Source organism: Elaeis guineensis, chromosome 16 (assembly GCF_000442705.2).
Source record: "Elaeis guineensis isolate ETL-2024a chromosome 16, EG11, whole genome shotgun sequence".
NCBI classification, from domain to species: Eukaryota; Viridiplantae; Streptophyta; class Magnoliopsida; order Arecales; family Arecaceae; genus Elaeis; species Elaeis guineensis.
Genome location: NC_026008.2, coordinates 35,857,652 through 35,884,602, shown reverse-complemented (window position 1 = coordinate 35,884,602; position 26,951 = coordinate 35,857,652). Strand labels below are relative to the sequence as shown.

General features: G+C 42.1%; 1 protein-coding gene across 1 annotated transcript; it reads left to right on the top strand.

Moving 5' to 3' along the window:
- Positions 1–8,432: 8,432 nt before the first annotated feature.
- On the top strand, positions 8,433–18,459 carry LOC105059506 (uncharacterized). Its single transcript, XM_010942826.4, has 13 exons — positions 8,433–8,578; positions 8,724–8,838; positions 8,907–8,985; positions 9,077–9,152; positions 9,231–9,314; positions 9,417–9,521; positions 12,803–12,883; positions 13,008–13,072; positions 13,946–14,015; positions 14,088–14,165; positions 16,627–16,724; positions 16,823–16,958; positions 17,898–18,459. Exons 1-13 carry the CDS (start codon positions 8,522–8,524, stop codon positions 18,042–18,044), a joined length of 1,191 nt encoding a protein of 396 aa, XP_010941128.1. The 5' UTR covers positions 8,433–8,521; the 3' UTR covers positions 18,045–18,459.
- The last annotated feature ends 8,492 nt before the right edge of the window (positions 18,460–26,951 follow it).

Below are 26,951 nucleotides of genomic sequence, written 5' to 3'. Positions count from 1 at the left end.
CCGGCTCTGAACGAACGTCGGATCGGGAGCCGATCATCGCACTGTCGGTGCCGACAGTGCCCACTGAAGTCCCGTCCAAGGAACGATCGATCGAGGGAGCAGCCTCACCCGAGGGACGGGCGGTCGAGGAGACGGTCGAGAATGTGCCGGTCGCTCAGCCGACGAAAGACGTTCGGGCAGAGGCACGCGAGCCCGATCAACCTGCATCGACGACCGTTGCACCCTCGGGAGGGACCCAGTCGGGCTCAAGCCTGCCCTCCCTTTTTGATGTCAGAGCTTGGGTGTCCGAACGAGGGAAGGCCCCAATGGCACCCGGCAACGACAGGAGGTCGGCTGGCCATGACGCGTCGTCCGACTCCCTGTTTCCCGAAGGAGCGTCGGTCCTGGCCAACCACGACTTGGCCAGGAGGTTGTGCCAGGCGATCATCCTGCTGGCCGACCATGAGGTCATGAAGAACCAGCGGGTATCCGACATGCTTTCCTCCTTCTACCCGACCCTGATCCGGATAAGTCTTTCTCCTTTGCTTTTCATTTTCGTCATTGTTTTTCTACAAGTTCGGCTTTCTGACGGTTGATCTTGTTGTTTACAGCTGATTTATAACATGTCCGAGCTGGAGGCCGGATATCGGAGATTCGACGATCTCCGGACGGCCTGAAAAGATAAGGCCATGGCCGCCGAGGCCGACAAGGTGGTAATGGTCGACCAGCTGAGGCAGTCAATCGACCGGGAGGCCCGACTTGAAGAGGAGATTTCTCGCCTCATCGAGGAAGTCTCCCGACTTAACGATGCTCTGGCCGCTTCGAGGACCGAGCTGCAGTCGGCTTGCGAGGATGCCAAGCGGAAGTCCCGCACTGTTCGCCGGCTGCGTCGCGAGCGGGACAACTCCGTCAAGGAACTCAAGGCCGAGCGCGAGCAGCTCCGGATAAGTTTGGGGAATCTCGCCAAGGCTGAAGAAAACTTATCCTTTGCCCAGGCCGACTCAGACATTGCGAGGGCGGAGGCAGAGTCGGTGAGAGAGGCCATAGGTCGGGCCATGGAGGACTTCCGCGGCTCCGATGAATGTCGGGAAGAACTTCTGGAGAGCGGCTTCCTCTCGTACCGAGTGGGGTACGAGGATGCTCGGGAAGCCATCCGAAGCCTGTATCCGGAGCTAGATCTCATCAGCATCGTCCCTCCAGAGTCGGAGGGCCAAGCCGCGGGAGAGGTGGCCGACCCATCGCCGGGAGATCGCACCGCCGTGGAGGAGGCCGATGCAGACCAAGCTGCCGAAGGCGATGCGACTCCGACCCCTGACGCTAACTCGACTCGAGTGGATACGCCGACCGCCCCAGGTCTTCTCCTGATAGAGGAAGCCGACTCCGGTGATTAGTCGGAGTATGTTTTGTTTTTACTTTTGTTTGATGTACTTGCAGTCGGGCTTCGGCCTATTTTTGTAGACTCCGTTCAAGCTTGAATGAAATTGAAAATGTATTTTTCTAACTTTCTCTCTTACTTGAATTGCTTGATGTGCTTGGAATGTATGTTTCGTCGAAACACCTTTGAACGTACAAGTCGTAGGCCCGACGCATTAGGTAAGATCCCAGACAGCTAGCCGGGATAGTCGGTAGCGCGCGCGCCATGTTAAAGGCAGAGCAACCTCGATTTTCGATCGGCCTCCCGACTGTCGTATGACCCGACAGTCAAGAGTTTAAGTCGAGTGTCCGTTGTCCAGACCTAAGTCGGGCATGTTCGTCGAGTCGGGCACAGTTCTTTGACCCGATCATCTCGTAGGGTCCAATAGTTGAACGATGTCCGACGCATTTAGTAGATGACAAGTCGGTCATCCATTGTCTGATTCTCTGTCGGGCGTATGCGTCGTGACATGCGATAAACGGTGGCAAGCTGAATACCCTTCGATCGGTTGGGACCTGGTCGGTGTGTTGCGAATGCGACATTGGTCGCGTTGGCTTTTTACCTTTCTTGGCCGGAGCCAAGTCGGCAAGTTAGCCAGTCGCCTTGCTCGGGTGCTGGCTGTGGAAGAGGCGCGGCTTAGACTTAGGGAGGTTTCATCGCCATCATCGACCTTCCACCAACGTAGATATTTCGGTCGTCGCAAGAGTCGATCGTGCCATCGACGATTGGGTCACAGATTTCCAATGGAATGCTGGGCCCAAGTCATGGCGTCGGGGTTCGTACTACTAGCAAGCACCGACGCACCGTTGGAGGGCTAAGATTCTAAATTTCGAAGTTTTGAAGCTGAGTTTGTATTCCGAACAAGGGCATACAGGGTTTACTGGTAGTACAATTTTAGATTGTCGGCATTTCAAGTCCGGGGAATGACGCTCCCTTCTAGAGTCTCCAGTCGGTAAGCTCTCGGCCCGTAGGTGTCCGCTACCTTGTAAGGTCCTTCCCAGTTCGGAGCCAACTTTCCCTGGTCTAGGGGCTTCGAAACTTCTGCCCTTCTTAAGATCAGGTCCTCGGGTCTGAAAAGCTTCGGCTTAACCTTGGTGTTATAGTATCAGGCCACTCTCTGTCGGTAGGAAGCCATGCGAAGTTGAGCCTCGCACCGGAGTTCGGGTAGGAGGTCCAGGTCGGCTCTCCGACACTCGGAGTTGCCCGGCTCTTGGTACTGCTCGACTCTAGTCGATGGTAGCCCGATCTCGAGTGGGATCATCACCTCCGACCCATAGGCCAAGTTGAAAGGAGATTCTCCGGTCGGGACACGAGGTGTCGTTTGGTACGCCCAAAGGATGGAATTCAATTCCTCAATCCAGAGGCCTTTGGCTTCATTCAGTCGGGTCTTTAGTCCATGCAGAATAGTCCGGTTGGTCACCTCGACCTCACCGTTGGACTGTGGGTGTCCGATCGAGGTCAGTCGGTGCGTGATATGAAATCTCGTGCAGAACTTTCAGAAGTCCCGATTGTCGAATTATCGTCCATTGTCGGTAATGATGGTGTGCGGCAGTCCGAACCTGAAGATGATAGACTTCTGGACGAAGTTTTTCATCTTCCGCTCGGTGATTTATGCCAGAGGTTCGGCTTCTACCCACTTAGTGAAGTAGTCGATCGCGACGACTATGAACTTCCTTTGGCCAGATACCGGAGGGAAAGGGCCCAGTATGTCGATCCCCCATTAGGCGAAGGGCCATAGGACGATAATAGGAGTGATTTGGTTGGCCGGTCGGTGTTGTAGGTTAGCATACCTTTGACACGGCTCACACCTCCGGACCAACTCGGCCGCATCCTTTCTCATGGTGGGCCAGTAATAACCCTGCCGTAGGATTTTATAGGCCAAAAATTTGCCCCCCAAGTGATTTTCGCAGATCCCTTCATGCACTTCTCTGAGTGCGTAGTCCATGTCAGTCGGTCCCAAACACCTGAGCAAGGAAAGGGAGAATGACCTTTTGTAGAGTCGGCCATCTATTATCACATATTGGGAGGCCACCCATCGGAGTCGTTTGGCTTCCATGGGGTCTTCAGGGCTAGTTCCATCGATTAGATACCGAACGATCGGATCCATCCAGCTTGGTTCGACCACTAGTTGCAGCACCTCCTTGGCCCTGTCAATGCTCGGCTGCTCAAGAGTCTCCACCAATGTCCGACCCAAGGCGTCGTAGGCTGATGTCGCAAGCCTGGAGAGTGCATCGGCCCGAGCGTTCTCCGACCTGGGAATGTGAGAGGTCTCAAAATACTTGAGGTGTGTCACGAGATCTCTCACCTTCTGGAGATATTTCACCATGGTCAGATCTCGCACTTCAAAGTCACCTTTAACTTGCCCTACAATCAGCTGGGAGTCGGAGAAGACTCTGAGACTGTCGATCTCGAGCTCCTTCACTACTCTCAAGCCAGCGAGGAGCGCCTCATACTCGACTTGATTATTGGAGGCTTTGAAGTCGAATCGGAGAGCATACTCGGTAACCACTCCCTCTGAGTTGGTGAGCAGGAACCCGGCCCCACTCCCTCGAGCGTTGGAAGCTCCGTCGATGTGCAACACCCAGGTAGACCCGGGGTCAGGTTCGAAGATTGTGACTTCTCCGGGTCTTGAAGAACGGGAGGCATCTCTCTACCGATCGAGAGATGAATCGGCTGAGCGCGATGATCCTTCCGTTAAGCTGCTGTAGCTCCCTTTTGGTGCCCGAGTGCCGCATGTCGATGATTGCCTTTATCTTCTCAGGGTTAGCCTCAATTCCTCGCTGAGAAATGAGGAACCTGAGGAACTTCTCCGAAGTCACCCCGAAGGCGCGTTTAGTTGGATTTAACTTCATCCGATGTCGTCGAAGAGTGCGAAAAGTTTCTTCGAGGTCATGGACATGATCCGAGACCTGCGCACTCTTCACCAGCATGTCATCCACGTACACCTCCATGTTGCGCTCGATTTGGCCTTTGAAGACCTTATTAACAAGTCGCTGGTAGGTGGCCCCGATATTTTTCAGTCCGAAGGGCATTACCCTGTAGCAGTAAAGGCCCTTAGCGGTCACAAAGGCTGTGTGCTCCTCATCTTCGAGTGCCATCCAGATCTGATTATATCCGACAAAGGCATCCATGAAGCTGAGCAGTCGATGATCGGACGTCGCATCTACCAGCTGGTCGATTTTCGGAAATGGGAAGCTGTCATTCGGGCAGGCGCGATTTAGGTCGGTATAGTCGATGCAGATGCTTTACTTTCCGTTGGCTTTTTTTACCATGACAATATTGGCGAGCCAATCGGGGTATGTGGTTTCTCTGATGAAGCCCGCCTCAAGTAGCTTGTCCACTTCCTCATCGATGGCCTTCTGTCTTTCAAGAGCGAAAAACCGCTTCTTTTGCCTCACCAGCCTCATTTTAGGGTTGATGTTGAGTCGGTGAGTCATCGTCTCCGGAGGGATGCCGGACATATCCGCTGCCGACCAAGCGAATACGTCGGTATTGGCCTTCAGCAGCTCTACTAGCTACCATTGCTCAGGGTCGGATAATTGTGATTCGACCCAGACCACTCGTTCGGGATTCCCCGCTATCGGGATGGAAACCAGCTATTCGGTCGGTTTGCCCCGTTCTTCCTCCCCTTGCTGGTCCAACTTGTCGGCCGTCAGGGAGTCCTTTACTTCATTACTTCGAGCAGAGATTTGAAAGCATTGCCGAGCGAGCTGTTGATCCCCGTGCATCTCTCCGACTCCATTTTTGGTCGAAAACCGAACCAGCAGGTGGTAAGTCGAGACTATAACTTTGAGGGCATTTAGCCCGGGTCTTCCAAGTATGGCGTTGTAGACCGAAGGTACTTGGACGATCGCGAAAGTTAAGTGGATGGTGCTTTGTCGTGGTTCGGTTTCAGCTGTCACGGGAAGAGTAACTTCTCCTTCCACCGTGACAGCTTCCCCGGCAAAACCCACCATGGCCGTAGAGACTCTTTCGAGCCGATCAGCCGACAGTCGCATTTGGGAGAAGATCCAGTAAAACAAAACATTAGTCGAACTTCCATTATCAATAAAGATCCTTCTTACATCATAATTTGCTATTGTTGCCGAGACAACAACAGCGTCATCATGGAGAGTTTGGATTCTCCGAGCATCTTCATCTGTAAAAGTAATTACATTGTCTTGGCGTAGCTTCTTCATCGGCTCCCCTCCACCAGTGGTCCCCGGGTCCAGTCGTTTGGAGATCATGTTGATGACCCCGGTTGTGGGCTGATTGTTCGCTGCCTCCTCAGTCGGTTGGGGTCATCGGTCGGGGATGGGTCGAGTCAGCAGTTTTCTTCGAAATTTTTCGAGATATCCCCGGCGTATGAGGGCCTCAATCTCGTCCTTGAGTTGGATGCACTGCTCGGTATTGTGGCCGTGGCCCCGATGAAATCGGCAGTACTTTCGTCGGTCAAGGCCTTTTGCCTTCAAAGGCGGAGGCCGTCGCAAATATTCTTCCCCTTCGATCTTCATCAAAATCTGCGCACGAGGAGCAGAGAGGGGAGTGTAGGAGTCATATCTGGGACGCATCGGCCTCAGACTTTACCGTCGGGGCGATCTCGGGCTCCGTCGCTGGGGTGAGACCTGTCTGTTGGTCGGGGGCCTGTTAGGCTCGGTAGGGGCCCGATCTTTCCTTCGCTTCTCCTTCGGGCCCTTGGCCTCAGTCAGGCACCGATCGGAAGCTCCTTCGTCTGCACGCATGTATTTATACGCGCGCTCCAGCAGTTCAGCGTATGTCCGGAGGAGGGTCTTGTCCAAGGAGTATGTAAATCGGGACCCCCTTAGCCCCCTCTTCATGGCTGAGACAGCCATGTCTTCATTGAGGTCCCGAACCTCCAGCGTGGCCGCATTGAATCGCGCCACGAAGTGTCAGAGCGTCTCATTTTCTCTCTGCTTGAGGGAGAAAAGGCTGTCCGAGGTTCGTGGGGGCTTTCGGTTGGTGCTGAAATAGGCCATGAAAACATGCTCGAACTGACCGAAGGAGTGGATGCTTCCTGAGCGGAGGTTGGAGTACCAGGCCCTGACGGCCTTACAAAGTGTGGCGGAGAAGCCGATGCAGAGAAGGGCATCGGTTGCCCCTTGGATCATCATGAGAGCCTTGTAGCTCTCCAGATGGTCAACTGGGTCGATGGAGCCGTCATAGGGCTCCACATTAGGCATCTTGAACCGACTAGGGATCGGCTCGTCGAGGATGAGTCGGGAGAGAGGTTGGGCGGTCTGGAAGTCGACGTCGTTCGAAGACTTCTGCCCGTCCACCTAAAGCTGGGCGAGCCGACGGTCGATTTTCTCGAACCTGCATTCATAGTCATTGGCCCGTCGGTGCTGGGAGACCCTAGGGGTGGAGTCTCCCGACGAATCCGAGAGGGAGGCAGACGGTGTTCACGGCCGCTTCTCTTTCCTCGCTCGTTCCAACTGGGAAGGAGACGGTCGTCGGGACCGATGGGTATCATGCCATGGCTGCCTCTCCTCCTCTCGGTGGGAGTGCTGTGACAGCTGCTCCCGAGGAGGAGATGGAGACCGACGTGGGTATCGGCGGCTGCTCTTGGAGGGCATCGGGTGTGCCGCCAGTTGCCCCGCCGGCGAGTGCGGCAACCGAGTTGGTTGTTGTTGAAGGCTCTTGACTGCATCCGTCAGCACACTCATCTGCTGCACAATCGCCGCGATTTGCGCCTCCGTGGTCACCACAGGATGCGGAGAGCTAGGCTCCGCCATGGAGGGTGGAGGAGAGGTCTCTTCCCGATGGGAAGAGTGCCTCGCCGATCCAGTAGCCCTCGATCGCTGAGCCCGGGTTCTTGTCATTTCGAAAAGATTTTTCCAAACTCTATGGAGGTTGGACCTGCCCCTACCTGACGCGCCAAAACCTGTTGTGGCCAATCCCCTCGTCGCCTGATCGCCGAGAACGAGCACCTGCAAGAGAAGTCCACACTGACCGGAGATGCCTCCGGCGGGGATCCTCCGACGGTTAAGTCAGAGAGGAGACTAGGCAACAGTAGAAAAGAATCAGGAGAACTCAGCGAGAGAGGGAGAGAGAGAGAACCAGAAAGAGTGGTTCAGGGGCTTCGAAAGAACCTCCATAGCACTGTTGCCTTCCCCGTTTTATAGTAGAGCGTGGCATGGTGCCGCCATTAATGACGCAGATAATTAGGAGAGTTGTCAAATCGCTGGAGGCTGTCAGAGTCACCGCGGGCTGTCAAGTCGCTATGGGTTGTCAAATCGTTGGGATTAATCTGTGTCCTGGACAGGACAATGTCCTTGACAGGACAATGTCCCAGGGCGATTATGCCGCATGCCTTTGTCAGGACGGCGGCCCTCAGCAGTCGTACGGTGTTTGGAGGAGCCGACCGGCCATACGTCGGCATTCGGTCGTGGGATGTCGGGTGAAAACCCAGGGACCTTCCGATGGTCAGTCTGGCGCATTGCGGGAGTCGGAGAAAACTCTGTCGTTCGGCCAGTCGAGAATGGAAAAGGTCTTTCCAACCGACATACTTTCGGTCGGACGGTGTCGGCAGTCATCGGTCGGTGCGGTTGGTAGAGTCGGGCGCTAGTTAGGCGGGTCTGATGGTGAGTCGGCATGAGAGAGACCGATCGGTATATCCCAACAAAGAATATTGTCTAATAACCTCTTCTAAAAGGTAGGGTGTCAATTGCACCGATTAGTGAAGTCACTAGAGATTAATCCAAGCCTTGTTCTCATTTTGATTTCACTATACATACATACGCACATATGTCGCATTTCTCCAAATCTCCTGTGAACAAAAGAGACGACGCTCTCAATGGCAATTCCTATCAACTTCAACTGGCCCCCACCATCTCTCCTTCCCTCGCTTTCATCGAAACCAGAAACTCCCGAAGCGAATACGTAGGAAAACTTCCCGGTTCACCATAATTCCAATATTACCCTATTCCATTCTCAGAAATTCCTTTTCCGTCCCTACCTTGTAACCCCGATCAAGTTCCAATATGATGAGAACATGCCCTCATCGGTTGGGGGCAAAATAGGCATTATATTTTGTTCTCTCTTCCGAAATTCCCCAACCGATGGTGTCGCTGCTTAAAAGTCCAATAGATCGCTCCGAAACGCTCTCCACTGCTCCCACTGGGATCGGAAATGGCTGTCTCCCTTCTCTCCTGCTCCCCTTCTCTCTTCGTCCCTCCTTCTTCCAGGGTCCCTCTCCTCTTCTAATCTTTAGTTCTTCCTCTCTCTCTCTCTCTCCCCCCTCTCTTTCTAGATCCAATTTTCCGAATTTCCCCCCCTTTTTTTTTTTTCCAATTTTCTGCGTTTGATTTGGTTGTTTCTGACTCTCAATCAGGTGGGAAGACGGTATTCTTCCGTCCGATTGCCGTCCGGTCTCGTCTTCCACCTCCGGCAATCGATTCCGAGAGTCAGTGCCGCCGCCGGCAATGCCTCTTCTTCTCTCGAGTCCGGTGAGCTCCAGTCTCTTGCCTATATTTCGAGCTTCGTTTTCTGATTCTGATTGTCTCCGGGTTTCAAGATTTGAGCACCGAGCTGGATGCGGTGTCGAGCTTCAGTGAGATCGTTCCGGACACCGTTGTTTTCGATGATTTCGAAAGGCATGCCCTTTTCCTATAAACTGTTTCCTGTTTGAGCTTGTTTAAATGTGATTGTTGGAGTTTCTTCTTCTTTTTATTGCATGGAATGTAGGTTTCCACCGACGGCCGCTACGGTTAGCTCTTCGTTCCTCTTGGGTCTTTGCAGCCTTCCTGACACCAAGTTCAAGGTGAGCTTTTTAAAATTGTTCAAATTTGTGGTAGATTATTTCGATACGAAGGTTGATAAGGATGGGTTTTGATTGCAGAGTGCTATAGAGACAGCACTGGCGGATAGTGAATGCTATGAGAAAGAGAATCCTAGTGAACGTATGTCATGCTTCTTTAATAAGGTTTGTGCTCTTGTTTTCGTCTTGTATTGTCATGAAGTTACACAGGGTTGCCATTTTGCGGATCCTTATAAAGAGAGGATACATAATTCTGTCAATTGGCAGGCTTTGGTGCATGTTGGAGCTGATTTGGTGAAATTAGTCCCCGGACGGGTGTCAACTGAAGTGGATGCTCGTTTGGCTTATGATACACATGGAATCATTCGAAGAGTACGATTAATCCTTATAACTGCTTTTCTGATGTTTGAAAACTAGAATAGAATGTTGTTATGATGGTGGTCAATTTGAAATAACTATCTTTGCAGTTTCTTTTAATCTTCTCACTTTTTTTTTTTTAATGGATTATGTAATCAGCATGAGCATGTTTTGATATACAACTTGTTTGTGATGTAGTGAGGATAATTAATGGAAAGTATGATTAAAATTTACTCATTTAGATCATGTCTGTGTATTGTTTGTAAATATGTGTAATTCTTTGGATGTGAAGGCACAAGGTAAGGTTATCGACTTGCGGTCCCTATGCAGTGGATAACCTCAACTGCCTAGACAACTTCTTTGTTAACTAGATGGTTGCTGGATAAAAGAAAGAAGAGGAGACAATAAAGAGTAAGGATAAATGAAGAAGTAAAAAGAAGAAAACTAGGAGGAGAGGAGAGCAAGGAAGAAGAAGGGCGTAAAAAAGTAATTAGTGAAAAGATGAAAAGAGATGTGATAATGGAAAATATAGGAAAAGATAAACTCACAACCTTAGATTAACATGCATTGCCCAAATACTTTATAACACTTACTCATCGTATGGTACATTTTCATATTTGTTCTCATCATTTTTCTGTGCATAGTGAGCATATTGTCAACAAGCATATGGGGTTAATTAGTTCACTTCTTTGTCATTTATGTTTATTAAGGGTTCAGTAAAGAAAAAAAGTTAGATATCTATTGTATAACACATAATAATGGATTGTAATTGAAGAGAGAAGGAATTATTTTCTCTTGTCCGCTCAGCTCAAGTCATCCTTATTCTTGAATGACAAGTAGTTGTAAGCATATAAATATGAAGTACCCTACAGTCCAGGAGCTCATGCAAAGAGGTGAGAATAGCCTAAGGCTTTTGGAGCTTGGACCCACCCAAAGTGATCAGATCTCCTCTTTTCTCTTCTAATATCTCCCCTTATTATTTCTTCCTAATTCTAATTACCTATCTGAGACATCAAGTCCTGTTGTCTTGGTATAAGAGTTTCTTTCCTAGTGCATGATCCTAACATGACTTCAAGGTAAACTTCTCCAAGTAACGTCCAAGGCTTCTTAGAGTCTGTAAATCATGCAAAAAATATAATAACTAAATTAGGCAACTCATTATGTGTGCATGTATGTTTGGTGTGTGCTCATGTAAGAGCATGTGTTAGTGCTTTAACAGATAGAGTTGGATTCATGGTAAGATGATAAAAGCAGTTCTCTACTTTATTGAATGCACCTCCTTTGTTGCTCTTTCATGTGAGAGGGAAAATTAAAGCTTATTTCATGAAAATAGGAGTTTTTATCACTGCCAAGAGAGGAGTTGTTTGGTATAGATGCTGCCAAAAAGAGGTACTAGAGTGGGTTAGAAACAAGATCTGATTGGAGAAAACTTCATAGTTGTAAGTAGCACAAGAAGTAAGAATGAGAGAAGGAGCAAGAGCATGGTTTGAGAATGGGTTCAACACCATCATAAGCTATCTTTATTTCTAATGCCATTAATATAATGTCATTTTATATACTAATGAAATATAGCAAATCATCTGTTTAAATTTCTGCAGTAAATTCATCTATGAAAACTGTAGGGAGATATGGGCTTTGGTCCACAGTTAGCATGAGCCCATCCTTACAGAAAACTCAGTCATCTCACTACAATTATTTTCAATACTTGCATTATCTTCTGGCATTCTTTTCTCAAAGTTGATTTTTTACTTCAACTGTCCTGATTGAATGGTATATAAATACCATACTTCTCATTCTTCTAAAATCTAAATATATGCCAGTAGTATATTTGTTATTTGGTAACTTATGGGAATGACCTGTTTATGTTATTGATCGGCTTTCACCAAATCCATATTGTTCTCAGTTTAATGCACCTAATTCAATTTTCATTTCTAGTTTCTCTGCCTCATTATAGCTAATGTAAATAGTTCTCACCTTCTCTTGGATCCTATCTAAATCTATCATAAATAACATCTTAAGCTGGATGCTGACTTTACTAATATTTACATCCTTAGCTTTTGACATTTTTATGGCTTTTTGATATCATTTGTCATTTGCAATTCTTGGAGTAATTCCATTTGGCTGCTAAAATTCTTTCTTTCATTTTTTTTTTTTTAATGTGTCTCACCTATGCTTAAATTTTTTAAGAACTTCTCAGGCAACTTGAATAGACCTGACCTCTTAACCAACATGTTTTGTGCAATTTTCAAGTCCAAAATTGTCTGATGCATTAATTTATGAAATTTTAGTGATATTTCCCCATCAATACTCTACCATTTATTGAATAACAGTGGTTTTATTTATTTCTGACTGTAGCTTCATGACTGTTGGCATATGTTGCATGGATTGGCTTTTTCTTGGTATCATTTTCAACCTTTGCATGCCAATCCTTCATGCTGATTTGGAAAAGATATGTGTGTGTGTGTGTGACACATATGACCTACTCTTGATATTGCTTAGATGAACATTTCTATTTTTAATTTATGTATGTGCTCTTGCTACGTCTCGAGTCAGTTGTGAAATCAAAACATAGAAATATTCTGTGTATATGCTGACTATGTGAGGTTTAAGTAGTCCTAGTGAGTCTAAGGACAGTTTAGGTCCTTTATTTTTGTATTTCTAGTAATTATATTAAAGTTGGATTATATTTCTTTCCTTTTTCTGCTATTTGTCATGTGTCCATCTAATTTATCATGCTTTGAGTTTCTGATTTTAAATTTTAGTTATTTTGTAAGCAAGTCTGTCATACCCTTAATTTCTTTGAAATTTGAAAGTCCTACTCAGAGTATGAATTAGTTGTTAGAGCCCATCTTAGTCTGTATAGAGGTGGAATAATTTTAATTCAATCAACTTGTTTCCAAGGTCTTTAGATGCAAGATAAAATGAATCTTTTCTTCTTTTTGTTTTTTCTTTTGGAGATAAAACTGTAGTGGTGATGTTCACATTTCATTGAATTTTAGATGTTTCCTATTTTTGTCTATGGCATGATGCCATGATGATGGTTCAGTCTACCAACTTTCTAGTGGAGGATAGCAGTGGCAAGCTGTCTAATTCGGATCTGCAAATGATAAGCTCCCCTGCTTTTCCAGAGCATGACTTTTTCTAATACTGATAAATTACTTATGCAGCTCCATTTCTCCACATTCCGATTCATGGAAATATCTTCTCATATACCATTACATTTTAATAATGTGCTAAAATATTTTCCTTGTAGTTCAAATGTGATGTGCTCACTTGTTTCTTTACAAATATTGCAGGTGCATGAGCTGTTGAAGCTATACAACGAAGTGGAAGTCTCTTCACAGCGTTTACTCTTTAAAATTCCTTCAACCTGGCAAGTAAGACATACAGTTGATTCCATTACTCATCCTCAATATCTTGAAAATTCAAAATTGCAATAAATTGGTTGATGTGTGGCTTCATTCTTTTCTCTGTCTGATTACAACTTCCTTTCGCATTCAGGGGATAGAAGCATCAAGGCTGCTAGAATCAGAAGGCATACAAACTCACTTAACATTCATTTATAGGTATTTACTTGGAATTTTGTTGTGTTATGTGATAATTTCCACATTGCTGAATATTGTCGTCACTGATGTTATCTCAAGGTTATATGTTAGATTATAATAATCAAAACATGCGCACTTTTGTGTACGTCAGATCTGCTTTACACTTTTACATATATGTACCTACTACAAACATACAACAATATATACATACATTTTCATTTCCTTCTTATTGAACATTGTAGTGGATATGTTGAACGTGTGTGTGGTTTCCTTGTTCATCTTTTTAGTGGGTGTCAATGTGCTGGGTCAGGCAAGCTAGGGCCTAGGCCTGCAGAAACTCCAAATTGTAAATCTCAGGCCTTAGCCTGGCCCATACCAGCCTGGACCAGGCCTAACCCGACCTGACTCAGGAATCAGGATATATTTTCAGGCCAGGCCCTAACAACTTGAGCCAGGGACCAGTTTGTCTTGGTCCTGTCTTCTGGCTGGGCTGGCCCATTTACAGCCCTACCTTTTAAATGAAAGAGAAATTCTTTGTGCACCGCGGGCGGTGCAGAATGCGCGCACTGCCCGCAGTGCTTGGCTCATGTGCAGGGCCGCGGCACGGCGCGCCAAAAAAAATTTTTTTTTCTTCCGGCCCCGCACGTGAGCCAATCACCGCGGACGGTGCGCATGGTTCTGCACCGCCTGCGGTGCACAAAGAATTTCTCTAAATGAAAATCTGCAAACTAGTATCTTAGCACTTTCCGGTCTTCCTTGTAGGATCTTTGGACATGTATAATCTACTGAATTTGGAGATAGTCTTAATCTTTTCCTCCCTGCCATTCCTATTGTCATGGAACTTAGAATTATGTACCCCTTCAGACCTATCTGATCTTGATCACTCTTGTACAGCTTTTCTCAGGCAGCAGCTGCAGCTCAGGCTGGTGCATCTGTTATCCAGATTTTTGTTGGCCGCGTCAGGGTAAGTGCTAAATAAATAGTGCATCATTTTAAATTTCTTTATATAAAAAGTCATCACTAAAATGCATTACAGGATTGGGCTCGTAATCATTCTAGTGATCCTGAGATAGAAGCTGCTTGCAAAAATGGAGAAGATCCTGGGTTGGCCTTGGTTAGATTCTCTTCTTTTCCCTTCTAATTTTTTCACTTCTACTTCGTGAGTATTTATTTGAGCTAGTTTAACATGTGCATGGATGGACAAAACTAGCAAAAGTCAGTTTACCACCTGAAGATGCATTTCTATGAGAGTGTGAAAATCTTTGTAGAATGCTCTTTGTTTCTATATCAGATTGTTAGAGGGTTTTTTCCCCAAATTTAACAGTTTAAACCATTTTCCTTTCAAAATTCTTATTTGGTTATTAATTAGAAACTCATGGAACATAAATACCAGTTATATTTGTCCTTTGCTACTTCACAACAATTTCTTTATATAAGTTCTTAAAAGAAGGAGTAAATGCAATTATTCATTAGTGGGTCCAATGTTAGATGCATCACTATGCTAACATTTAGTTGATATGACTAATGCATATACTAATGATGTATGTTGAAGTGCGTACACACATTTCCTCTACACCGCTGTCTTGTAGCTCGTGCTGCAGGCTCGGTGCTGAGATGGATGCCAGACCAGGCTATATTTGGGTCTAAAATAGGTAACCACTGTTCAACCTATAGTGGATTGTACATTCACACGAATCAAACACTGATACAGACATAAAGGCATTGGATTCTTGCTTTCTAGTTCAATTGGAGCACCATCTTGGACAGCCTCTCCTAACTACCTGACCTGACAGCCATTTCTTTTGAAAAGTTCAATCCCACCATGATAACATCAGAAAAAAATGTTAGCAGAAAAAGAAAAAAAAGGCTACACCAGTTTTTCCAACATCCATTTCAAATGTTTGATGGGTTGCATACCAAAACATCATGCAAAAGGAGCTACTTTCACTGGATATCCTTCAACTTAATGAACTCATTACATAAGGGAAAAGTGAAAAAAAAATGACATTGCCAGCTACATTTAATAAAATAATTTTTAAGCTAATAAATTAATAATAAGTTTTTAAAAAAAGAAAAACAACATATTGGTGTATGAATCTTGACTCTTAGTCCTCGGGAACATATTGCAACTACACAAGTGTGGGGATTGGGTGTTTGTTTGTGATACTTATACAAATTATACAAATTTCGAGCAAAAAGTGCTTTTACAGTTTTTTCTTTACAAATTAGTATCTCCAAGAAATATATAGAGGCCACTAGTAGAGCAGTAACTGATGGATCTCCATCTCCATTTCTAAAGGAATGATGTTCTGAGAATGATGATGATGCGGAAAAAAAAAGCAGGCATGTTGTTGAGAAGGATTGGAGGAGAATAGGTGAACGCTCCCAAATTGCTTCTTGTACTGCATGGGGGATAAAGATCCTAGGATGTATAAGAACACTTACCAGTCTACCTTAGTGTGGAGAGCCTGAAGAAGCTCACCACCTTGCATGATGGAGCACCACATGACATGAAAGTACATGTATATTGTGAGTCAACATAATTAGAATCATTTGAGAGTGCTAGCATTTGTTGTGACCGCAAGTAGTTTATGACACACAGAGTTTGATGAAACAGATTTTTGGATGATGGCTTCATCAGATGACAAGGTATGATGGAATACTGTACCACCCCATATTGTCCCATACTGTCCGTACCATACCATACCGGTCTTGTACCGGTACACCATCTCGGAGCGTACCGACATTATCGTATTGTACCGAACTGCGTATCGACATTAAGCAGAATTTTATTGGTATGGGGTCCGGTACCAAGACGGCGAATCTTGGTATGATCCTTAAATATGTAAGTTATTGTTGTAAGACCTTACATTTTCTCAATCGTTTTGTTTGTTGTTGCATGATGTTGCTGTTAACAGTCATGTACTTGTTTAAATGCTTCCATGATGTTTGAATTTGTAATGACCTAATGCATTGGGACAAATGGCGAGCATCAGGAACATATACTGAAACTAACAATTCAGGATTAGTTCTGTAGAAACAAAGATCCATAATTTGTTCAGTCACAAGAAAGCTCAAAAAGATATATAATAATGGATGCTTTCAAAGAAGAGTAATATTGAAGAAAACTTTAAATTTTCCAATAGCCACTTTTACCATGTGACTTATCTGTAAAATCTGTCCATTTAAAAAAAAAAAATCAGATGAAAAAAGATTTTATGAATAATTTGTTTGGATTAATTTGAATAACTGATTACATAAGCTAAGTTTCATACAAGAAATAGCCAGAACTATAGGATCTAATTTCTGCATGATGATATTCTTGCTTCTGAGTAGTCTTGAGTATATATAATTCTTAACATAATTTCTTGTTTGATAATGTTAGATGTTAGCATATCATACTAGCAAAATGAATATTGTTAGAAATATCTTTTTTTTATGCTGGCTATTCTATTAGGACCCATACAGATGGTAGAAATTTTAATAATTTTATCAATCTTAAGAGCTAGAACTGAAGTTATTTGCCGAATTCTCCAATGAATTAGATTTTAATTTTGTCTTTTACCCAAATGCAGGTGAAGAAAACATATAATTACATTCACAAATATGGACATAAGTCAAAGCTGATGGCAGCAGCAGTGCGCAACAAACAGGACATCTTTAGCCTCCTTGGGTATGATTAGCAGACCTCTGACATTTCTCTTTTGTTGGTTGCATACTCGCATTGTTTAGTGCAAATTATTTATCTCATGTTTACTTTCTTGTTTGTAGGATTGATTACATAATTGCTCCCTTGAAGATATTGCAGTCTCTGAAAGAGTCTGTAACCTATCCTGAGGAGAAGTACTCTTACGTCAGGAGGTTATCTCCGGGCTCTGCCAGGATGTATGACTTCACTGAAGAGGAGGTAACTTTTCAGTGACTTTGTTTTCTGAAATTTATTATCTGTTCATTAATAAGTGGTGTTACTAAAATCAGAATCCCAGTTGAGCATTAGAAAATGGCAAAAGTTTCTCGGTAGTGGAAGACCTGAAACAAACATTTGCTCAATAGATACTTTCACATATTTTAGGAACATTTCCCCCCTTTATTATTTCTTTCTTTATATTTTTTATTTCTTGCTCCCTGGCCTCATAATATAAGCAAGTGCAACCTTTATGTGAATTTTTCTAATTTCATGTAATTCTTGTTGGAAGTAGGCAACCTTTATAGTTTCATGCGCTTTGAATAGCTATTTTCTGAACCAGCAACGGGTTGGTGCAAGTACACGACATCATGATTTTAATGTTTGAATGATGCTAAGTTTTCAGGCATAATCTATACCCTCAAAGTTTATGACTGTACCCTTCTTTGGCTGTTTTTGGTTCAGGCATAAAGCAGCCCTAAGGCTTGGAACAAACCTTATGCCTGTCGAACAGCATTTGAGAAGGCGGCATGATTTAGTAATGCTGGTCAAACTCGCTTATGATAGGCATAATTATTCCAAGGGGGAGCTTTTATAAGCTATTCCTTCATATAAAGATACCTTTTATGGCTTCCTTTTACCTATTTTATGGGCAAAAAAGTTATCATCCAAACATTATTCCAAAAACTGAAGCCAAACTGATTGGTCTTAAGCTTATTCCAGAAAGTTAAATGGTGATCTAGATATAGTTCCTCATACTTTGTTCTTAAGCTTTGTTTCGAAGTATATTTTTAGGCAAATCAAGAACTGACCGGGACTCCATAGAGGGGCATGTAATCTTACTGACAGTCACCAGTTCATCCATACAGGGGCCTTTCTCCAATCCTTCCCTTTCCTGGCCAGGTTACAGAACTACTGACACATGAATTTGTGATGATGCAGCTTACAAAGTGGGACCAGATGAGCTTTGCATGTGCAATGGGGCCAGCTGCTGAAGAGCTTCTGGCTGCTGGGCTGGAAGGTTATGTGAATCAAACGAAGCGCCTGGAGGAGCTTTTTGCCAAGATATGGCCACCTCCCAATGTTTAAATACAGTCCCCATGTCAGCAGAGGTGATTTTTTGTTGGGTGAATAAAAATGCCAAGCTTGTGAAGCTGTACTTTCTGTTTTCCCTTATATCCATACTGTTGCTGCATCACGTTTCAAAATGGGAGGCTTTTTACAAGTGCTTTATTAAGGGTAATTACAGTATTCATGACTGAAAAATGCCCCTTTTGGATTATAAAGCAAGTGCTTATGGTATCAGATCGCAACTACATGTGGAAGCATGCAAAGGAGATAGCATTAGACTAGTGAAGCAGCAGATGAAGTTTGGATTGACTCCTATTTATTTGCTGCAGGGGTTGGTTGGGCTGATTTGTTGTTATCGTTACGAGGGTATCAGATCGTAACCACATTAAATAATTGCTATCATTGATGATATATCATTTCTTTATTCTCTTAACTCCAATTTGAGCAGCTCACATCCTGTTGGGTCCGGTGGCAGTAGTCATCGAAATGACAATGGAATACTCAAATATGTCGGTACTCTTGTATCATTCTTAGCAGATCAGATATGCTATTTGGTTGTGGCCTCCATCGCATCAAATTAGTCATGGATGTCGGTGGACACCATAATCATTATAGACAGGTCTGTGGAGCAAATATCCTGTTATTATTCCTTAATGTCGGTTTCTGAAGAAAATTTCTTCAGAGCCTGAAAGCATGGGGGATGGCTGAGGATGTTTCAGAGTTGGCTGGTGAGCCACACGAAGGATAAGTTTTGGTGGGGTAAGTTGCATGATGTGGTTGCAGGTTCTACTCATGTGGGTAAGTCGCATGATGGGAGCCAGTGTCTGTAACTAGTAATGAAACAGGTTAATCTAATTTTAAACCTTTTGCTGACTGGTCTTTCTAATGTATTCTCTTATCAAGATCCCCCTGCCTTCGCTTCTCTCTTGAAGGCCTGTATGTCATATATTCCATGAAAAATCATGACATTAGTACCATATAATCAGCAAAATTTCTTAAGTTTCACAAATACGTGGTGATCCATGGTTATTTGAAGAAGATCGGACATAAACTACGGCAAAAGGATTGGTAGGTGTTGCAGCAAAACATGCATTTCGAGTATTTTATTTATTATATGTCACTTGGTATGAATCATGATGTGCTATCTATTTTAATACTCAAATAATTCATGCTCCATATCCATTTGGGGCTATGGTACTTAGATGTCTCAGTGTTGCAGCAAAACATTCATTTCAAGTATTTTATTTATAATATGTCCCGTAGTACGATTCATGAGGTGCTATATATTTTAATGCTCAAATAATTTATGCTCAATATCTATTAGGGGATATGGTACTTGGACGTCTCATCCATGTTAAAGTTATTGCAACGAGATCAAAGAATTAATTTCACCTTAATTAAAGACAGAGATCTATTACAATAGCTTAGATCTCAGGTGATTAAAACCTCATGAACATGCTGTGGAAAAGACAGTTAATTAAAGTGTCCCTGTCATAGGTCCATATTATCTCTTATACACCTAAGAACGCTGGTCCTGAACCTCACACGCCATCATGCCAACAGTTAATGAGAAGCCCACCTTCAAAAATGGAGTGATTGTGGTTTCTTCTGGAAGCAGCTTTAGCTTGCACGCATTTATATGCGTTACATATACATGCAACCATACATATACACATACATACCTACACACACACACACACACACACACGTGTGTGTGTATGTATGTTTGTATGTATGTATATGCATATGTGTATAAATATACTTTGATAACGAAGCCAACAGGTCTCTGCATTCTCTATTGATTAGAAACCGAACTATTTTCTGCCATCAGTCAAGGAAGTGATGGGTTGAGTGCGCAAAGCTTCATGCCGTTGTTATTCACCTTGGGAGTGTAAACAACATAAAAGATTATTGCAGGGATGATTGCATAATATAGATGAAAACTGGCATGTAAACTGTGCAATAAATATGATGCAATTTATATTCTTCTTCTTTTTTTTAATATTCTTAAAATCAGTAGTTGTCGTATTATGCTAATAAAATATTTACCTTTTCATATATCTTCCATCCAGCTACAACATTATTTACTATTAAAAAATAAAAAATATTATAAGAAGCTTTTATATTATTTCATTAGTTTTATAGCATTAATGTGGCACTTAGTAATTATACCACTTCCTTAAAATTGCATTGATATCTATAAATAAATATTGGGTGATGTAGATATAATATTTCTTGTTGCCCAGCTATGCAACCCAAGAGGGGGAGGGGATGATTTGGATTTTTAAAAATTTAAACTTAACTTACAATTATGAAGAATATTTAACAATGAGTAAGATAAGTATGGAGAGTGTAATTTATACAAGGTGTAGAAGTTGGATGTAAGAATGCAAGAGGATAAAGAAATTTAAAAGGAGAGCAAGTAAGTACAACACAAACAAGAAGATTTATAGTGGTTCGGTGCCAACCTTACACCTACATCCACTCCCCAAGCTCCTATTTAGGAATTCAAATCCACTAAACTGTATTCAACCCGAATACAACGTCGGAACCTCCGACTCTAGCTATTCCAAGTTAGAACACATGTTTTCCGGGTACAAGCCAACCCAATACAATCCGATTCAAGGTTCGGATCAACCTTTTCACGTTTTGTAACCCTTCCAAAACAAAAAATAACAACTCAAAAAGAGTATGACAGTTAATTGCACAGAAATACAGATGTAGCTCCTTTAATGAGCGAATAAAGCTTTAAATACACTTTACACAATAAAAAGCAAGCTCTTCTGATTTTCCTCAAGGTGGTTGAAGACTTGAGTGAGCTCTTAAGGGGTTGGTGAACTTGAAATAAAAGCTTCTTTAACTTCAAGAGGACTCTTTTGTTAGGGCTGAAATGAATGCTTGAAGAATCTTTTTCAAAAACTTTCTCTTTACTATTGATTCCCTCCTTTAAGTGCCTTTTATAACTTTAAATGATGGTGAAGAGTAATCTAGACTGAAATAGAGCCGTTAGAGCATATTAAATGGGCATTAAATGCATCCAGAATGAGCAAAAAACTAGCCGTTGCGGAACTTTTCCGTCGCAGGGGTCGACTCATGCTTATGAGTCGACTCATAGGGTCGACTTCTGTGGCACAGAACAGAAAGTGATTTCTATAAATTTGGCTTATACTGCAGCAGAAATCGACTCATAGGATCGACTCATGCACAGGGGTCGACTCATAGGGTCGACCTCTGTGGCACAGAACAGAAAACGACTGTTCTGTAAGTTTCGCCTACACTGCTGCAGAGGTCGACTCATAGGATCGACTCATGCACAGAAGTCGACTCATGGGGTCAACTCATAGGGTGTGCCAGCCAAAAATTCAGCATGCCGTTCAGCTTTTTTTGCCATGAGTCGACTCATGGGATCGACTCAAATTTATAAACATAATTTTTTTTCAAAAATACATATCCAAAAATATTGAAATTACCTCCAATAGATTACAAATCTTGTGTTCTTGCTCTTGAGGCTTCCGAATCAGAACTTGATAAAATTATGATTTTGTCCCTGAAATACAATAAATCTTTTTTCAAGCTAAAATCATTAGTAACCCCCTCAAATACTTTGTAATCATCAAAATCAATTCAAGGAGCAACAATCTCTCCCTTTTTTATGATGACAAAATATTTGTGCAAAAGCATATATAAAACATTGAGCATGAATTTCAAATTTATGAAGATGCATCACTTAAATATCATAGCCAAGTATTTGAACGAAATGCATCATAAGCAATTAGAAAATCAATTTGAAATTTGCTTATTAGTTCATTTGCTTTGAGAGAAAGAAAAAAATGACAATTTTGGTTCTTTGACACATTTGCTTAACAATTTTGCTTATTGCTTATTTCTTTATTGCTTATTGCTCAAAATCAATTTTGATTCTCTACTCCTCCTTTGACAGCATCAATTAAGATTCTCTACTCCCCCTTTTTAAGAGATCTTAAAAGGACAAATTTTCTTTACTCCTCCTTTTTGATAGCATCAATTAAGATCTTAAGAGATTTTAAGGATAGAGAAAAGAAAAGAAAGATAACAAAAAGGACATATTTTCTTTACTTCTTTAATTCTCTCCCTTTTTGATACCGTATTTTACTTTTTTAGCCCCCTTCTTTGATTGCTTATTTTTCTACTCCCCCTCAACATAGCAAACATAAAGGATATATCAATTTGCTCATCTAGAAGATATTGTAATTCATAGTATTTCTCAGCACTAATATGAGTTATTTTTCATATCTCATAATTAAAATAATTTAATTTGATTTCAATCATAAACATTCATTGAAAGTCAAAGCACATATATATATTCAAAAAGTGACTGAATACATAGATGTTTCAATACATATGAGTTAATACAAAAGTCATGGATAGAAACTATCCAAGAGTCAATCAGCTAACAAAGTACAACGGCCAAAAGATAGATCCTAGACTTAGAAGTCTAACTAATCTAGATCTAATAGATGTCATGACTGGATGGATCAGTGTCTGAAGAATCAGAGATAGGGTGAGGAGATGTAGGATCAAATCCATGAGCACGATCTCGACCACGTCTGCCTCGACCATGGGTAGAGGTACCAGCACGAGTAGAGGGGTGAGAGGATCCTGGAGCCTGAGAAGCTACGGACTATGCTATAAGAGAAAGTCTGATGGTGTCCAAAAAATCCAAGGCTCTCGATACAGACTGTATTAGGACACTGAACTGAGTAGAAGCATTCTCACTGGAGCCCCTGATCTCTCTCCTCAAAAAGTCAAAATCACTCTCTAAAACTCTTCGAAATCTAGCCGCCTCTGTAGATAGGTCTGAGACCTCCGTGATATCCTCATACGGCTGGGGATGGGCTAAAGCTAATACTTGCCCCTGCAAATCCAAAACTCTACCTGTCAATCTCAGAATACATCCCTCAAGCTGCTCAATACGTACCGACTGATCAGTGATCATCTGAAAAACAGTAGAAATGTGAGGGATCAAAGTCTGATCTGAGTCAATCTGGGATGTCGATCTCTGTGTAAAGACTGAAGTGGGAAACTGCTGAGATAGAATGGAGGCTACACGCTGGGACATCATCTCAATCTAATCATCTGCCAATCTGAGCTCTGAAGGATGTGCCCTGTTCTCTGACTGTGGAGCTGAAGTATACCTCCTCACAGACTCTGAAGGGCCAATCTCGTGATCAGATACAAACTGAATATCTGGAGATGCTGCTCTGTGATCACAAAGAGATGAGGATGGTCTTTCCTCCTCTGCTCTATCCTCTGCTCTCTCTTCCACACTTTTTGTCCAACCGCCATCAGTCTTAGAAAATCCCATGCGATGCAGTGTGTGGCGGTTGATAGTGTCGGAGTGAGATAGTCTAGCAACTGCCTCCCCCTCAAAACTAACTCTGAATCTCCTAAAAACTAAGGTGAGAGCCATACTAAAAGGCAAGTGTGCCTTGGACCTGTTCAAGGTCTCTCTCATGGTCTCAAACATCAATGCAGGGATGTTCAGGGGGGTTTGTGTGATCACATGGTACATAATATAGATATCCCTACCAGAAAGAAGATCATGTCTACCACTTCTAGGGAAGAATAATTTGGTTACCATGTGATGTAACAGCCTCATTTCAATAGAAAGAATCTTTACCTCTAATTTATTCAGACTTTCAGTAAAGGTTCTCCCTAAGATAACATTGATTCCTTCTTCTTTAATAGGGAGTTCCATGTTGGTATACCCTTCACAAGGCAAATGTAGGATCTGTCCCAAAAGCACTGGATTCAGGCTAATTTCTACACCATTTACTGTAGATTTCACTGTTTCATTGCTATACCCCAAATTTAGGTAAAATTCTCTAATTAGATCAACATATGTATTTTCTTTTAAAGAGCAGTAAAATTCGCATCTTTGGTCCTTAATCTTTGATCCAATAGTGAACCCTTCTTTTTCAAAAAACTTGAAATTAATATTTTTTTCAGATTCCACTTTCCTATCAGAGAGGGGTACATTGCCTGGGCTGATTAGAGACTGAGTTGAAGCTGAAGCAGGACCTGGAGTAGAGATTGAAGCAGGAGAGGGTTCGGCTGCTAATCTCTTTTTGCGCACACTCTTTTCCAACCTGCGAATGGATTTTCTCTTCTGTGGAAGCTTCATCTTGGGAGCCATTTGCACAAGAAGGACTTGCACGGAGCTTAGGAGACTAGATGAGCAGGAGAGAGGAAGGGATTTTAGTGGAAAGGTAGAGATTTTGGAGAGGAGCTGATTTGGAGAAGACGGGTAGAGTTTAGGGTAAGCTCGAATCGTCCCAAATGAGGAGGGAAGAGAAGAGGAACTTGGTTCCTAAATGGTCGATTTGAAGGATGAAAATGAGTGGGAGAAGAGATTTGAGAGTAATCTAGGTTTGAGGAAGAAGAGATGGAGAGCCTTAGGTTCGGAGGGAGGAAGAAAGTGGAGAGCTGGGTCAGCTCTAAGAGAAATTTCCAACAAAAAGAGAAGCGTCCGAAGGATTTTGACATAATTACAAGTTTGCCTTAGGGTCGACCCTGGGGGTCGACTCATGGCACACAGAAATTCAAAAAAATGATGAAATAATTTTAAAAAAATTTAAAACTTTAGGAGAAAGATGTTTACCCAAATATTGATTATGTGAATGATAATTTGAGCTTTTGAGCTCAAAATAAAAAAAAATTGAGCTCTTAAAAATTGGTTCAATGAATTTTTGTCATTAAGAATTTGGAATCAGAGAGATACTTAAGCTGATAGATCAAGGATTCTTAATTCTCTCCTAATTTCATAGAATCTATCTTCACTTAAGGCCTTGGTAAAGATGTCAGTCAATTATTTTTCAGTACAAATATAATCCAGAATTATATCTTTATTTTGGACATGTTCTCTTATGAAATGATGTCTTATCTCAATATGTTTTGATCTAGAATACTGAATTGGATTTTTAGTTAGGTTTATAGCACTAGTGTTATCACATCTTATGAAAGTTTCATTGAGTTTGATGCCAAAGTCCTCAAGTTGTTGCTTAATTCATAAGATTTGAGCACAACAACTTCCGGCTGTAATGTACTCAGCCTCGGCCGTAAACAGTGCTACCGAGTTTTGTTTCTTGTTAAACCAAGAGATTAAGTTAACTCCAAGAAATTGACAAGTTTCGCTAGTACTTTTTCTATCTAATCTACATCCAGCAAAATCTGCATCTGAATAACCTATTAAGTCAATTAATGAGTCCTTAGAATACCATAGTCCTAGAGTTTGTGTACCATTTAAGTATCTAAGGATTCTTTTAACAGCATATAAATGTGATTCTTTTGGATTTGATTGAAAGCGAGCACAAAGACAAACACTAAACATAATATCTGGTCTACTAGCAGTTAAATACAGTAGAGAACCAATCATGCCTCTATAGAATTTTAAATCTACATTTTTACCTCTTTTGTCCTTGTCAAGCTTACATGATGGGCTCATGGGTGTACCAATTGCTTTGGAACTCTCAATTCCAAATTTTTTGAATAGTTCTCTTATATATTTGGTTTGGATGATGGAGATTTCTTCCTTTGTTTGTTTGATTTGGAGTCTGAGAAAGAATGTAAGTTCTCCCATCATGCTCATCTCGAACTCTCCCTACATGAGCTTAGCAAAATCTTGACAAAAAGTTTCATTAGTAGATCCAAAAATAATGTCATCGATATATATTTGAATAACTAAGATATCATCTTAATTTTTTTTAATAAAAAGGGTTGTGTCTACATTTTCTCTTGAAAAATCATTATTGAGCAGAAATTTGCTTAGCCTTTCATACCAAGCCCTAGGTGTTTGTTTCAAACCATATAATGCTTTATTTAATTTAAAAATATGATTAGAAAAAGCATGATTTTTAAAATCTGGAGGTTGTTCTACATAAACTTCTTCAGTAATATATCCATTTAGAAAAATACTTTTGACATCCATTTGAAATAACTTAAAATTCATAAAGCAAGCATATGCAAGTAGAAGTCTAATTGCTTCTAATCTAGCAATAGGTGCAAAGGTCTCATCAAAATCAATTCCTTCTTCTTGATTATAACTTTTTGCAACAAATCTTGCTTTATTTCTTATCATATTTTTATGTTCATCCAATTTATTCCTATATACCCATTTTGTGTCAATTATTGAATAATTTTTAGGTCTTGAAACTAAAGTCCATACATTATTTCTTTCAAATTGATTAAGTTCTTCTTGCATTGCATTTATCCAATTATAATTTTTTTCAGCTTCATCTATGATTTTAGGTTCAAGATGAGAGACAAAAGAAAAATGATTGAATGCATCTTTAAGTGAAGAGCGAGTTCTTACACCATGTGTAGGATCACCAATGATTAGTTTCTTGGGGTGATTGTGATCATACCTCCATTCTTTGGGTAGATCATTTATACCTGCAGGTTGTTCTTCGCCTTTCTCATCTTGTTTGCCTTCATGTTCTTCATCATCTTGAATGGTTGAGTCTTTTAGAGTGATCTTCTTTATCCCTTCTATAAGAGGATCTGCATCATTAATATCTTCATTCTTCTTTGAAGGAAGATCGTTTGTTTCATCAAAAACAATATGTATTGACCCTCTACTACTAAAGTTCTTTTGTTGAAAACTCTAAAAACTTTGCTAGAAGAGGAGTAATCGAGAAAAATCACTTCATCGGATTTTGCATCAAATTTTCCTAGTCTTTCTTTACCATTGTTCAAAACAAAATATCGACAACCAAAGACATGAAAATATGCAATGTTTGGTTTTCTTCCTTTCCAAAGCTCATAGAGAGTTTTTTTTAAAATTTGTCTGATTAAAATATGATTTAATATGTAATATACCATATTAATTGCTTCCGTCCAAAAATATCTTGGAAGATTGCTTTCACATAGCATGGTACGGGCCATTTC

Excerpts from the sequence above, each read along its gene's own strand:
- LOC105059506 (XM_010942826.4), top strand. The coding sequence starts at position 8,522 with ATGGCTGTCTCCCTTCTCTCCTGCTCCCCTTCTCTCTTCGTCCCTCCT. Across the intron at positions 8,579-8,723 it reads TCGTCCCTCCTTCTTCCAGG|GTGGGAAGACGGTATTCTTC; the intron begins GTCCCTCTCCTC and ends ACTCTCAATCAG. Across the intron at positions 12,884-13,007 it reads AAATTCCTTCAACCTGGCAA|GGGATAGAAGCATCAAGGCT; the intron begins GTAAGACATACA and ends TTTCGCATTCAG.